General features: G+C 46.0%; 1 protein-coding gene across 1 annotated transcript; it reads left to right on the top strand.

The window, feature by feature from the left end:
* Nucleotides 1–7,213: 7,213 nt before the first annotated feature.
* On the top strand, nucleotides 7,214–11,041 carry LOC124070454 (uncharacterized protein C11orf87 homolog). The gene is made up of 2 exons (XM_046410373.1): nucleotides 7,214–8,026; nucleotides 8,426–11,041. Exon 2 carries the CDS (start codon nucleotides 8,515–8,517, stop codon nucleotides 8,947–8,949), a length of 435 nt encoding a protein of 144 aa, XP_046266329.1. The 5' UTR covers nucleotides 7,214–8,026; nucleotides 8,426–8,514; the 3' UTR covers nucleotides 8,950–11,041.
* The last annotated feature ends 3,800 nt before the right edge of the window (nucleotides 11,042–14,841 follow it).

Raw genomic sequence — 14,841 nt, 5'->3', positions numbered from 1 at the left:
GAAGAAAGCAGGAAAACACAATTGTTAAAGGATGCTGGCAGGTCATCTTTGGTTGTATAGCCAGCTGGAAACATCAGCCAAGTCATGTCGGGGCAAATTGGCCTCAAGTTGACTGCAGAACATCCATCCTGTCCATTGTGTTGTATAATTCATTTTCCTGTAAGCTGTGCCCCGGGAGATGGGGGACAAACAGAAATGTGATGACATCAGCACGGCCATAAAAATACTTCATTGTCACCAGAAAATGTCTCGCACTGGAAATACAAATTGGATAGCAGGGCAAAGCCTGGAGTAGAATAGAGATTACCAGTGCAGTCCAATAATGTAGCAGGAGGCCATAAAGTAAGAGCAGAAAGGCTTCCTGTCACAAAATGGAGCAACATGCTTGGAGGGAGCTTCAGGCTGCTGTTAATATAATTGATAGTGGAGGGAGGGAGGAAGAGTGGGAAGGATGTTCTGCAGCCTAACAAACACTAAAGCCCCTGGGCTCAAGAAAACAAGAGAGGGAGCGTCAACAACAGGACAAACGGGAAATGTCACCGCATCGCTGACCATTAAAACGGCGAGCAGGACAGGACAGTCAAAGGACGTCCAGAATGAGCCCGTCTGGCTTTACCTTGTGATAGTCTGTCTGTCCTACACCTGGGTCAAGAGCGACACATCCCTCCTGTTGGCCAGACTGCCACGCTGGCTGGCAGGGACATGCACAGACATTTTAATGGACAGCAGCACAATTACAAAAAGACACCTTCCACCTCTCCCTCTCATATTTAACTCAACACACATATTCTGTCTTTTAAATCATGTGCACAAATTGAGTTCAAGCACACAAATTCTAAAGCGGAGAGCATGAATTATTAATTTGTGCAAACGGATTTGCTTTTTTCTCCTCCTTGACAGCCACGCTGGCAAGAGATGGATTTAATATACTCATATTTATACAGACTTTTCCTTAAAATACTTCAAACCAACAAAAAGGCCACACTAACCACTGAAGCAAAGAAACACATTTTTATTTGTTTGTGTGTTTAATCACAGTCAGCAGTAAACAGTTAGCACACTGTGAGCTCTAAGACAAACCTTTCAAATGCAATTGGAAACATTTTACAATCACTAAATCCTGGAGCAGCCTGATAAGTGAATAACCAGGGGTCACAGACTAATGGAAGATAATGATTCACCAATGGAGAAGTTCAGCCTAAGAGGGCCAAGAGGCTCGTCCAGGATTCCTCATCACGCTGGTGACCCTAAACACCTTTCGTCCAGGTCAGTAAACAGGAAATCTCAAAATCTAACTGACAGAATAAGATGAACTTTACCGAGTGAAGCTGATCAGTCTTTTAAGTTTTGGCCCTATCGTGTTGTGCCACACTGAGGGAAAACCTTGTTTCTTTAGAGATGTGCTTTCCATTTACTTCGTGGCTAACGGCTCCGCCAACATACGAACGCATGAGAAGCTGAAGGGGGTCATGGTGGAAATGCTACAGGAGACCTCTGAGTGTTCACCTCCCCGCTCCGGCTCGCACACACACTCGTAACAATGCAGCCATTATTCCATCAGACCACCCACTCACACTCACACTCGGCCGCGGGGGGAATGTGAAGTGTTCGCTCCGGCGGGGCTGCGTGTCTGTGGGCCGTGGGAGGAAAGCGAAGCGCCTGGAGGGATCCCACGCAGACACGCAGAGAACATGCGAGCCCCACACGGAGAGGATCAGTTGCTTAGGAACAGAGTTGCTCATCGGCTGGGGGTGTGATCTCTTGTGAGCACAGTGTGGGATTGATCACATGAACTTGTGTGTAAACGCTAGCAGGGCTCAGATGAAGCTCGCTGCGCCCGCAGGTGGGTGCAAAAAGGTGAGCAGCCGATGACGCAGCTGAAGACAAAGATGGACATATTTATATAAACAAGCCTGCTGTGGACATTCACAGCTCGCTGGCCTGTTTGAGCAGATTTTGAGCCGTCACATGAAATTTGTTTTAATTGGCTCTTCGCTGATTGAGCCATTTCCAGCATGCTGTTGAAGTATGTTAGAGCCAAGAAAGAAATTCCCAGGGTGCACTGCGGTTTCAGAGCCAGACGGGTTTTTTCAGGCGGCTTCTGTCCAGTCGGAGAAATCACTCCTGGCATGTGTTCCTGTTTGTGATCAGATTTATTTACAAATTTATCAATCAGTGTTTTTCTTTAGTGGCTTTAGGGCTCCCTGAACAGAATGGTGTAAACAGAACCTGAAAGGTCCATTAATAGTAAAGGAAATACTTTTGGACAAACAGTCAAAAAGTGTGCAGCATTTTGTTTAATGTCATTCACGATGTGTTGGCCAAGGAGAAAATAAAGTTTTGCTTCATGACTCAAGTAAGACAAGTTTGAAAGTCACATGTATGGATGTGCGTAGGGGTCGGTTTCATTAAGAGTAAAAATCAGTTATGCAGCCTTTCATCTGTTGTGCTTTTCCATACAAAAAAACAAAACAAAATGTGTGTGTGAATGTGCACTGCGGAGCTGCAAGGCGGTGTGAAGAGTGTGCGTAGCCAATTAGCTGCAGAGGCCGCTGACACGGAGAACAGCTCAATCAACACCTCTCACACAGTGTCAGCAACAATTTAAAGGACAGATTCACACTTTTTCCACGTCTAATTTAAACCCACCTTATGTAGCGCCTGCCTGTGGGCGTTACTCAGTAAAAACAAAAGATTTGAGCGTGGGATCATGGGAGTTGTTGTCTTCAAACAACCATTAAAGACGTTGCTTTTAGTCAAGTTTGCCGTCTTTCTTCCTCGCTGTTTGACTTTCTCTGGAAGTTACGCAACAAACAACCAAATCAAATGGACGGATTTCTCTGAGTTTACACGTTCTGGGAAACCTTTGGGATAATGTAAGTACGCATCTTAAAATTCAATAAAGGTCAGGATGTTTTCAGACATTTTAATGTGTAAATGTAACATATATGTTTAAAGCAATGCTCACATGCACACATGTATGTTGACAGCATCATTAGCTGCTGCAGACCCTCAGTGAGGACCAGCTCAGCTCTTGGAGCGACTCCAGTGTTAGCATACTGGGCCTCCTGACTGCACAGCCGCTAATGCAGGCTGAGGGCTTTTCTTTCACGTCGTGACCCTCCTTCTCTCTCCATGTTTCCTATCTGCTGTCGCCATTTACAAGAGGAACAGCCCGAGCAGGCTGTATGTCTTCATTTAGAATGCAAAAATGCAAAATCCTCATATAATAAATGCAGACAGTTTGTCATACACTGGTGCTTGCTGACAGAGTCATCATTAAGAAGGAAGGAAAATCAATTTGTGGAAGACATTTCCTCTCCGCGAGCACAAGAGCCTCATTCGTTCTTTCCCAAAGCCTTTTCTGTGGTGCCAAACAGCAAAGTCGACCCGTGTCTGTTTGTGTGTGTGTGTGTGTGTGTGTGTGTGTGTGTGTGTGTGTGCATGCATGAGTGCATGCATGGTAAACTGGCTTTTGTGCAGTTCATTGGAAATTCTGCTGACAGAGACTCACAGTGAAAGCGGTTGTGTGTGCGTGGAAGGAATATCGAGAGGATTCAGCTGCTTCATATGAGGATGTATAATGTCACACACACACACACACACACTGTGAGTGAACAGCAGTGTGTACATCAATATGAGTTTAGTATTCAGGCTCACAAACCTTTCTCATTGCAGTTAATAATCCTGATTAACACAATGTGCTTGGAGAGAACAGTGTGGCTCAATAATCATCAGATTCAGAATACTGAATGTCATGAAGGAAGAGAAGAAAAGGACTTTCATTGGCTTTGGGTCCATAATGAAACAGGGGGAGGAAGTAATTGAGTACATTTACTCAAGTATCACTTTTGAGCTACTTGTGTGTCGGTATTTTCGTTTTATGAGATATTATTCTACTCCACTGCAACGTTCTGAAGTTAATTTGCAGAATCACAAACAGATTCTGATGTGTTATTGAAGGTCAAGGTAACATAAGGTTTAAATGATCCTTGGAGGGATCAATGAAGTGATCCACACATGAAGGCATCAATAATTATTATACAATAATATACATTATTCTGAAATGGGCCATTGAGCATAATGAGTACCTTTACCTTCATTACACACTGTGGTGATGATATTGAATGTGTCTTCAAACTGATCATCTTCTGAGAGGAATTTTAAACCTCAAGGAACCATGTGGGGATCCATAAAAACACTGAAGCTGCTGTAATAAACACATTTAACAAGTTCACGCCGTCAAATGACTGTGTGTAACGTGTGAACTGTGGATGGTAGAAACAAACCCACAGAGATTTCACACCAGATCCTGAGTGTTCTCATCGTTTGGATGTTACAGCCCACAGCCTCAGTGCTGAGGTTCGCTCTCTCATCGACCTCGTTTCCTGCCCCAGCGGGCAGCGAGGCAGCCGCCGATAAACCCGCTGCTGCTCGGTGCTGGGCAGGTAGGAAACAGTGTGCAGAGGTGTGAAATTGAACAGGGTTTAAACTTCTCCCTCATTCTTCACACAACTACCCCGTCGCCGTTTTGTGTGTACAGCCGAGTGCGGCGTCATTACAGCCTTTCAGAGAGGGTCCGTCCAGGTGTGTGCACCTTTATTTCCAACTGGACGATTCATCACAGACGCCGATGTGGGAAAGTGGAATGAAGCCGAGCTTTTTGCTCCACTTCCAAGTGAGCAGGTGTGAATACCTGTGTGCTTAGACACGGCTGGGCGACAGTTTGTGAGACGGACTCTTTCTATTTCAGGGTTCTTAAACCTGCTGAAAAGCAAAACTGCATCTACTTGTTTTGCGTTTCCTGCTTTTAAGCTCCCTGACTGACCTCCAGGGCCCCTCAAAGGGCTTTAGCTTTTTATGTAAAAATGATTCCATTCATCTGAAGGTCACGAAAACAGTTGCTCCTCTGGTCTAATGTGGGTCAGGCTGACCGGGGGAGCTGAAGGGGCCTGCGTGAATATTAAAGTAAGTGCTATAATCACTCTCCATTTAACAGCCCTCAAACATATGCCATGTCTTAAACTGTGCATGAATAGTTGTATAAATCTTTCAGTATGCACTCATCTACAGTGAGTTCATCATCCAGGGACCCGCACTCCCTCCAAGGCCATTCATTTTTCATGCAGCCCTGCTAGTGATGGAGCATGTCCACAAGTGGGGCTGGGAAATTACTGAGAGTTAGACACCCACAAAAAAACCACAGAAGTCTTTTTCCTGACTAAATGTTCCTCTTTGTTTTTCTTGTTATCACTACACAACAACATAAATATGCACTTCATGTTCACATTTTTGCTAGACTTTGCTCCCTCTCACGGCTCAAAGCTTCAGCTGTGAGCTGATTTTCATTTGTCATTGGAATTTATCAATCGAAATATTTTTTATGCAGCGGTAATCCTCCATTAGACATAATTTACAGACTGATGGGCCGCTGCAGTACAATAAAATCCCAAAAGCCACGTTTGCACTGAATAAATTCAGGTCCTGAAATAAATTCTTCATAAGTAATGAAAAAACATCTGAAATTAAAGATTAAAAAGAAAACAACATTTTGTATTATACATGAATTCATACCAAATCTCACAGAAACATTTATCAAACTTTAGTGAGGAGGACTTAAAGTTAGATAAAAGACAGGCTGTGAGGACAGCAGCGCAGAATGAGAAGACAAACCTCCTCCGTCCACACCTCAGACTACAGATACACCACACAGTGTCTCCTCCAGGATTGTGGGGTGGACTGAACCTCCCACAGCTCAACACCAATAAAACCAATGAGCTGATGTTGACTTCAGGAGAGACGGAGACGGAGACAGGGAGAAAAGTCCCCTGTCCCCTGTCTCCATCACAGGGTGTAGAGCTAACTGCTGCAGACCGAGGTCCTGTGCAAGAAGTGATCAGAGCAACTACTTCCTGTTGAGACTCATCACGCTACAGATGTTGCATCCTCCAGCCCAGAATCCTTCAAATTTACGTCCGTTTTGGACAGTTTTGCACCTTGTGTGCCCTCCTGAGGGGTTCTCAAAGTGAGGTCCAGGATCTGCTGGGATCCTGGGGATCCTTTATTAATAAAATAATTAAAGGAACAGGAAACATTCTTATCAGATGGGGGACAAAATCTCATAAAATGGAGTTTTATGGGCTAATTTGTGTCAGTTTAGTGGTCTTTGACATGAGAAGGTTTAGATACAATACACAGCATGTACAGTGTGTGGCAAGGCAGAGAGAGGAGGTGGAGGTGGAGGTGGAGGTGGTGGGCTTTAAAGTTAGCTGATGAACAGAGCACTCAGCAGCTGACGCCGACACAATCAGGAAGCCTCGGCATCAGGACGGCTGACTCGGTCCTGAGGGAGGGGAGGAGCAGCCTGATGCTCTGATCCACGTGTCAAAGAGGAGAACACGGCTGAGCTACAGAGCATCGTGGACAGGTTTCACTTGCTTAACCGCTCTTCCAGCACACTCAGACCTGCCTAGGACTTCTACGTGGTACAGAAGTGGGACGAGCTCTGCAGGACGCACATTCTGCACGACGCCGAGAAACTTTGGTAGCCTTCTGCAGACACGATGAGTCATAAAAAGCAGAAAATGGAAGGTTTGGGTCACTGACATACAGCGAGTCTTCACCATCCTTTAAAACATTTCAGGTCGAGGTGTGGCCTCATTGTAGGAGCTGCAGTCTCCTTCACACACACTTCTATATTTGGAGTGCATGTCACACAGCCTGCAGTCATCTTCCAGACAGGGAGAAGCTGAGCTCCAGATTTGGAGGTGATCTACATTAGAGGTTTTCAAACTTATTTCAAGGAGATTTAAGCTCTTTGGTAAAAGTAAAAGCAGGCATATCACTCAATGTGAAAATAAGTGCTTAAAAGGGTTCCCAGCTTTTATGTTAAGCCTCTTATTTGGCACATTTGATTAACTCCAGACTGAATTTCATGTTTGCACTAAATCTATGAAGATTATCCAAGTGACAGGGTGCTTAGAAGGACAAAGTCAACGGGCAGCAGTCAGTCCAGCTGGGCTTATCACTCATCGCCATCACTGAGCCAGAAAATCACAGTTTGGACTGGAAGGAAGTCTGCATGGAGACGAGGAGGCTGCAAACAACACAGCAGAAACTGGGATTTTATTTTGAAATGAACCTCATCCATTACATCAAACTGATGGAGGTGAAATTATCCCCTGAGAGAAACGGCTTTCAAGACAGTTTTCAGTACAACTGTGAGAAACATGCACTGATGTTCACTCAGAACACACTCCATGATGCCTCTGAAACGGCACGTCTCCACGGGGTCTCCACGGAGCGTTTTCTCTTAGAAAACATGCGCTTTCTACCAACTTCCCTGTGGCTAACTGATCCATTCCTCCTCCAGCTAGTTTGGCCCAAATGAATGCATGGCAGCTTTGTTGTTCACCCGCCTCATGACAAGGCTTGAAACACACCAAATCGTGCAGGTTTGCAGCATTTCGGTGACCACACCCTCAGGAAGCCACCGGTTAGCGCTCAGGGCCTGATGTTTAACTACCTGAGTGCTTATTCATGATCTGATTCAAGTCTGCTCTTTGGTTTAGTGTTCAGAGGCACATTTAAGCGCTCTGGCACTGCTGACACGCAGAGCACATTGGAAGGGAAAAAACCCAGCCCTGCCAGCTGACTGTACGGGACCTTTAATGCAGCTGCAGCTCGTCATTCAGATGCTGAGCGGAGCCGCGGACGACCGGAGGAGGGACGCTTTTCTAGGAAGACCAGACCGCGTCTCCTTTCCGCTCACAGTTTTTAAACCCCACTTCGATGCACACTGAGGGATTTTCTTGTTATTTATAGTATTTAGCAGGGAAAGAGCTGCCCCGCATGCAGACTGAGCGGATTGCGGCACTCAAAGCGTCCTGAATGATCGGAGCTCAGCAGCAGCAGCAGCAGCAGCAGCATCACACTGTATGAAATGCGTCACCGTGATCCAGTTTTCCCATTTCCAGCTATCGGCGCTGCACTCACGGACTGTTCCCCGCACTGACTATTTCATCAGGTAAGGATTCCCTTTATTTAAATACATGCAGGTTTGGACAGATGCGGGCACTGTCCTCTGACATTGTGGCCCTAAAACGCCGCTGCGTGCGGGGAGCGATGGCTTCTGTTGGGCTGAAGGTGGGAGGCCTTCGCATCACAATAGAAGACGCTTTGTGTCCAGACTTCTGCTCGCTCTGACATTTTCAAGCGGATCTTCGTATGCTGCGTTCGGCTTGGCAGCTCTTATCCAACGCTGTGATACGTTATGAAATGGTGCACACTTTCCGTGTTAATTGCCCCAGACAGGTGTGATTAATGTATAGACCCGTTAATGAGTGTCAGTGGGCGGGTTTCTGATTGTACTGGCAGGCTGCGTCCTCTGGGTGAGCTGGTCTCATGTGTCTTCTTTTCGGTGCAGGTAACCACATGCGCGGGCCGGTGTCACCGCGCTGAGCCCGGAGAGCACGAAGGGTACCTGGGTCAGAGAGACAAGAGTGGCCGGGAAACATGGACCGGATGACAGCCAGAACCTCTGAGGCCTCGGGACTGTCGGTGCCGCCGCACCGCTGTCACGGGGTTCACCAGGCCAGTAACGGGACCTGCGCGGAGCAGCTCAGCATCTTTCCGCCCTTCTCCTCCACCCTCGCGCTCCTCGTGCTGGTCGCCGTGCTCGTGGGGATCATCCTCGTTTCCCTGGCAACGTTCCACTTCCACAAGAGGAAGCTCCGGAACAGGAAGATCCAGCGCGCGCAGGAGGAATACGAGCGCGACAGTCGCAACCCCGCGCGCGCCGGGGCGAGCGGAGAGCCCGCGAGGCCGTGCGTCATCGTCCGACCGGTGAAATGCGAGGAGAAGCCCTCGTGTCGCGGCGCGGACAGCGGGGACGTCGAGGCGGCGGAGGACAACCAGGCGCCGCACGACTCAGCTCCGCTTGACTGTTAACTCGGTGCAACTTCAGGGAACGAGACTGTGGAATAAACAGGAAAAGCAATAAGGCACAAAGAACCCCACACACCCACCTCTGCTGCTTGTAGATGACTTAGAAGCCGTAGGATAAGTGCAGAATACTGAGCAGAATAGTAGGCCTAGAAGTTAACACTAGTCGGCTGCCACACGGGCACATAGGTTAGCTATGTGGACATAAACCTTCCTAATACACTAGTATTTAGCCAACTGGCAATTCCTTATGGGACTGTATAAAGTATTTGCCTGCTTTGACTTTTGGACCTCTTCCTCTTCCCCTGCCTAAAACGTTGTTTAAACCTCAAAGATGTTTAAACTTTCGATCCATCCCGGGATGTGACACATGGTTGTGTTAAATTATTAAGAGCTGGTGACACAACACAGACCTTAATGGCTCGCAGATCTTCCTTGGCATGTCCTTCCGACACACTACCAGTATGTAGTTAGACTATAATGGATGTTGTGGTGCTGTTAGGCAGTGCAAAGCTGCATATAGGCTGTAGAAATGGCTTATTTGTATGCGTAGTATTTTTTCCTTGAATTAAGTGACTTAGCATATTTGCATAAAGTACTGTCCTCCAGTGTCTGTCAGACATCTGTAGGTAGCTCTAGTTAGCCTGACAGGATGCAAGACTTCTTTGCTGTAGTAATTAATGCACATAAGATTGTTTTCTTTAATGTGTCAGATAGTAGGTTTTAGCGCTAATACAGTATTTTCATTTTGGAGTATTTCTAATGTATCCTCTGACATGTAATAAACTGAGAATCCTTCCGACAGAGGGTTTCAGTTCAAGCCAGTCTTTTATTGATCCTTCATATTGTATAATGGTGGGCCTAATAGACATTATGTGTCATTTATTATACGAATTCACTGTAAATGTATGCCATCATGAGAGCTGGAATGTTTTACAGTAACACCATCTTTCTGGAGTTCATATAACCTGCCTTATCAAAGGAAAATATGTAATATTCAGAGTTTATAAATAAATACTTTATGTTAATCCTTTGAATGTGTGAGTAACCTTCAACATTTTGGCTGTTAGCGAACGAACCTGAAGGCTACACAGTATGTTGAACTGAATGGTAAAATTCCCATCATTCAGCCAGGATAATATTGTACGGGTAACATTTGATGATGCGGAAGTGTTGGGATGGACTTTCATCACGTCATCCATTCCACGAGACAAGAACAAATGACCCTCCTGAGGGAGATCTGCAGATCTGCACCGGTTTTCCTGCATAAGGACCCTTACAGCGAACAAAGAACCACGCCACTGTCCAAGCTACATAGGAGCATGTGTACCACATGTACTGTGGGACCAGGTCTGTCAAAGACAGAATCAGATCCACTGTAGAACAGCCTACCGCATACCTTATCAGCCTGATTTATTGACGTGACGGTTATCCATAGGAGTACGATTCTTAATCTCAGCATCGCCCTGTAACGGCTCCACAGTCCATCTCATTGGAGGTCAGTGGAAGTGAATCAGCATCAGTCAGTGTGTTGGCCGGATCCCAGGACACCATGTTCCTAATTGTCCCCAGCAAGGAAGGCCCGGGAATATGAAGCAGCCTGGCACGGCTCCAGCCCTGGAAGATGCACCGACAGGCTGCCCGTCTATCTTATCTCATTGGCATAAGTGCAGCAGAATGAAACCATTTATTTTCGCGGGGCAAACTGGAAGCGAGCCAACGAAAGATGACTAATGCATTCTACATCCAAACATATGTCTCCAACTGAACAATTTATAAATTAGGATTCAGAACACCACACGTTTTCAGCATAAATACATAAGAATTTTATATAATGTACATGTAACAGAAATGTTGTCATTGCGCTCTGTATGTGCCATGATTTTGTAGATCATCCTTCCTGAGCTGTCTGTAATTTTTCCCTGCTAAAATGTTTTATTTTGGGGGGGGGGCTGCACATTGGCAGTTTTTCCTCCCTCAAATCAAGGGTCTAAGGGCAGAGGGTGTTGTACACTGTACAGACTGTAAAGCACCCTGAGGCACTGTGATCTGTGATTTGTGATTTTGACTTGTGTGAATAAAAATGACTTGATTTAAATAAGGCTATTCACTGGAACAGCACGCTGCCATAAAAACAGACACGAGCATCTTGTAAATGATGTAATTCCAGGCGAGGGAGACCAGGCACAGTATGCAGTCATAACCAGATATAATTATAAAGCAGCCATCCTGTGGAAACGCTCATCTCTCTGTCCGAGCAGGCTGTGCGACACCTCCGTCTGCTAAGGGTGGAGTCACATTTTATTTAGCAGGGAAGCGAAACACTTCTTGCTGGTAAGGTAGAATGAGGGATGAAGCCGGCTGGCTGTCAGTGACGAAGAAGTGAGTCCTTCGGGATAGTGTGAGGTAGAGAGATATTGGCATTTAGAGATGGATGAACGGGTGGAGGTCAGTGGCAATGCATTGGTAGAGATAAGTGGCTGTGGGAGCATGGGGGTCAGTGATGCTCAAAAGCTACCGATGGAGGGAAGTCAATGGATTAGAACACATGGAGGTCAGTAGATAGGAATAATTTGATGCCTCAAAATGGATGGATGAAATGGATGCAGATCAGCAGCGGTAAGTCAGTGGAGATGGAAGGAGGTGCAGTACGCAGCTAGAAATGGATGAAGGTCATTGGCTGAGAATGGACATTCTGTGCGGTTAGGAAAGGTCGGCGCCTTTGAATCAAAAGGAGGTTAGTGAGTGAGAATGGACACATGTCAGTAGCAGTCAGTAGCTAGGAAATCAGTGGAGGTCAGTTGCTAGGAATGGATGGAGGAATGAAAGGAGGTCAGCGGTGGTGAGTTGCAAGGAATGCATAAGTTTGAGCGTTTAGAAGTCAGTGGAGGTCAGTGCCTAAGAATCCATGGACGTCAGCAGGGGTGAGTCGGTTAGCAGCAGTCAGTGGCCATGAATGGTCAGTGACTAAGAGTCAGCAGATATCTGTGGCAATGAAATGATGGAGATCAGAGGTTTGAAATGCACGAGACGATGGACGAGTCATGGAATTGGACAGCTGTGATTTACTGTCACACATATAGAGCTGCATTTAGAAAAGGGAGACTTTTGTGGCTTTTAAGTTTGCTCTGGGACTAGCCTAGTTATTGTGTGTAGCCTAATTTAGAATTAATAAGGCCAGTTATCAGGGTTTTGTTTCCCCAGGGGGGCTGCTGCCGGTGCTGCACACCTACTTTGCAAGGGACATCAATTGGCCACTGAGTGGATCAGGTCCTCCGAGGCCCTTTATTATAGCATCACTGTGGTTGTGTGTAATGTGTGTGTTACCTCAGGCTACCAGTCCACACTTAGTGCAACTTCCGGTGTAAACATTTTAACAGGCTACACAATCAAATGCAATTCCAATTCCAAAATAGTCGGGGCGCGGTGTAGAAGTTAAATAAACACAAAGCCTAAATCTAAGCAGTACAAAGACTATGTTTTAATGTTTTATTCTATCAACTGCATGGGTCCAAATACATGCTCATTCTGGATTGCCTGCGACGGGAACAGGAAGACTTCCGGTGAGGCGTGCAGGTTCAGGCCTCCTCCAAGGGAATAAGCATGGAGAGCTCAGCTCAGGTTGTCCCCACAAGGTCTGACAAGTAAACTACATGGTTGCACTAATTAGTGGGTTTCTGGTAGCAATCAATACAAAACGAACCCCCTGCCAGCAGCCTGCCAACGTGCCTGCTGTGCAACATCACACTGCAAAGGGCCAAACTTTAACAAAAGCAGCAAAGTGGAGTGATAAACACTCCACAGTCCACTCACTGTGTGTTCACAGTATGTTTTACAGCATGAGTCCAAGGAAATTAACATTTCATAAGGTGAGGGGATGAATCCAGCCTGCATTCAGTCTCATCATTCTCATGTTGACGAGACCTCGCTGCCGACTCGCCGGACTCTGGACTCTTATCATTCCACCGAGCTGCATTAGCAGATTGGTTCAGAGCTCAATATCTCAACTCAGAGCGATGACAAGTGACAGTTCACTGTCAGGAAGAGAGGACACCGCTGCTCCTATTCACACCCCTGCTGTCAGGGTTCGAGGCGGATGATTTGTCACCACCAGCGTCTGTTTATAGGCTTCATTACTGCAGGTTCAAGCTGTGGCTGCGAGGGCACAGTACCAGCAGCTCAGACAGCTGCCTCCTCCTCTCTGTGGGCCAAAGAACCTGTAACAGATTCATTTCCACGGTGAAAGCTTTGCTTTTAAACTTCTTGTTGGAGCAAGCAGTTGCTCTGCCCGCAGTGTCCCTTTACATTTCCCAGCACATTCGACCATGGCTGGTCTCCGTGAGGCCCGAGGGATGACTGCGTCGCTCAGTCTTCTACTTAGAGGCAGATCAATTTGTCTCAGCAGCTACTGGATGTATAAGGTGGAAACTTTGAACAAATGTTCACCGTACTCAGATGACGAATCCCAAAGACTTGAGCTGTCTTTACAGTAAGATGTGAATGACCTCTTGTGGTCATTCGAAATGTTTCCCCCACAAAGTTCACACATGCGTGAATGTGAGCATGAATGTGCTTTGTAAATTATGTGGAAATCGGGTGGTTGGATTGTGAAATTTCTTTTTCTGTTACTAGAGGGATCTTAAACCTCGAGTTGGTGCCAGGTGGAAGGTGGTTTGGGTCACCAAAGTCATCTGACATCATCTTTTGTGTGTAATGGCCATATGTTGTACGACCTAAACTCGTGTTTAAACCCAAACTGAAAACACAACACTGACATAATCTCACCTTAAAAAGCTGTCAACGTAAACTTGTCAGTAAACAATATTTTATATATCCAACATTGGTATTTGTTTTCAGTCATGTTTCTGACCACCCAATCCATAAGTCCAATATTTACTCTCCTGTAAGCTCTGTTTTTGGTCTCTACCAACCACTTAACAAAATATTTGGCTTGGTAGCTGCTAAATGTTCCACTGTGTTGTGTGTAGTTTTGTGTTGCTGCTGGAAATGAGGCGGAGGAGAGCAGTGAGACTCAATAATAACTAAAAATGCTCATAGAGATGAGGGGAAGCTGCAGAGTTGGTACAGGACCAAACAACACATCACGTCTGCTGGATGTGAGGCTCCTTCTGTTCATACACTGAAGGTTCCTGAAGTGGAGAGGGCCTTTAAGATGAAACAACTGATGGATGTGGCTGCAGCCTGCCTGGCACTCCTGCAGATTTATGGCTGCATAGCTTCATGTCCTGTATAGTAATCCATTTGTGGAGCACTGCATCATTTTCCTGACAGCTGCATTAAGGTTCTGTGCGGTTGCTCACCTTAGTATACAGCACAAAGGCTTGCAACATCAAATGCTGTGCAAAACCCGATGACATTTTTCCCAAAAAGACTGTTACGTAATGGGCTGAGTGCCCACACATGACCCACAGAGGTGAATTCTGACACGGGTCCTCCCAGGTCGTTCAGTAGTTTGGCTCAGTCCTACACACCTTTCTGCTGCTGAAAAATATCAATTTCTATTTTTATGTGAGCCGAGTTGAAACAATATGAGGCCAAATGCTAACGAAACCTTGAAAGAAGCGCAGTCGTCATGACCAAAGACAGGAGCAGTTTCTTTTGTCAGCCTCAGTTTGTACGTTTTGTGGTCATTAATGAATAATTTTTAGTTCGTTTTTGCAGTGTGTTTTGAGTGTTTAATTCAAGCTGTTTGTTTTCCCCTTTGCTCACCCTGTAGCAGGTGAAAACATCTGCATTATGTAGGACGAGTTTTCAGCACAAAGCGCATGAGCCTGATCCTCTGGGTGGGACGCATTAAAGCCCTGCAGCTACAACACCCAAGTCACATCAGCGTTTTCCCTCGTGGGTTTGAGCAATCTGTTTTATTCTAGTATTTCT

The sequence above is a fragment of the Scatophagus argus genome, chromosome 14 (genome assembly GCF_020382885.2).
Source record: "Scatophagus argus isolate fScaArg1 chromosome 14, fScaArg1.pri, whole genome shotgun sequence".
NCBI lineage: Eukaryota > Metazoa > Chordata > Actinopteri > Scatophagidae > Scatophagus > Scatophagus argus.
This window is presented reverse-complemented; position numbering and strand designations above follow the sequence as displayed.

What these genes read in the sequence shown, in the direction of transcription:
- LOC124070454 (XM_046410373.1), top strand. Translation starts at nt 8,515, where the DNA reads ATGGACCGGATGACAGCCAGAACCTCTGAGGCCTCGGGACTGTCGGTG.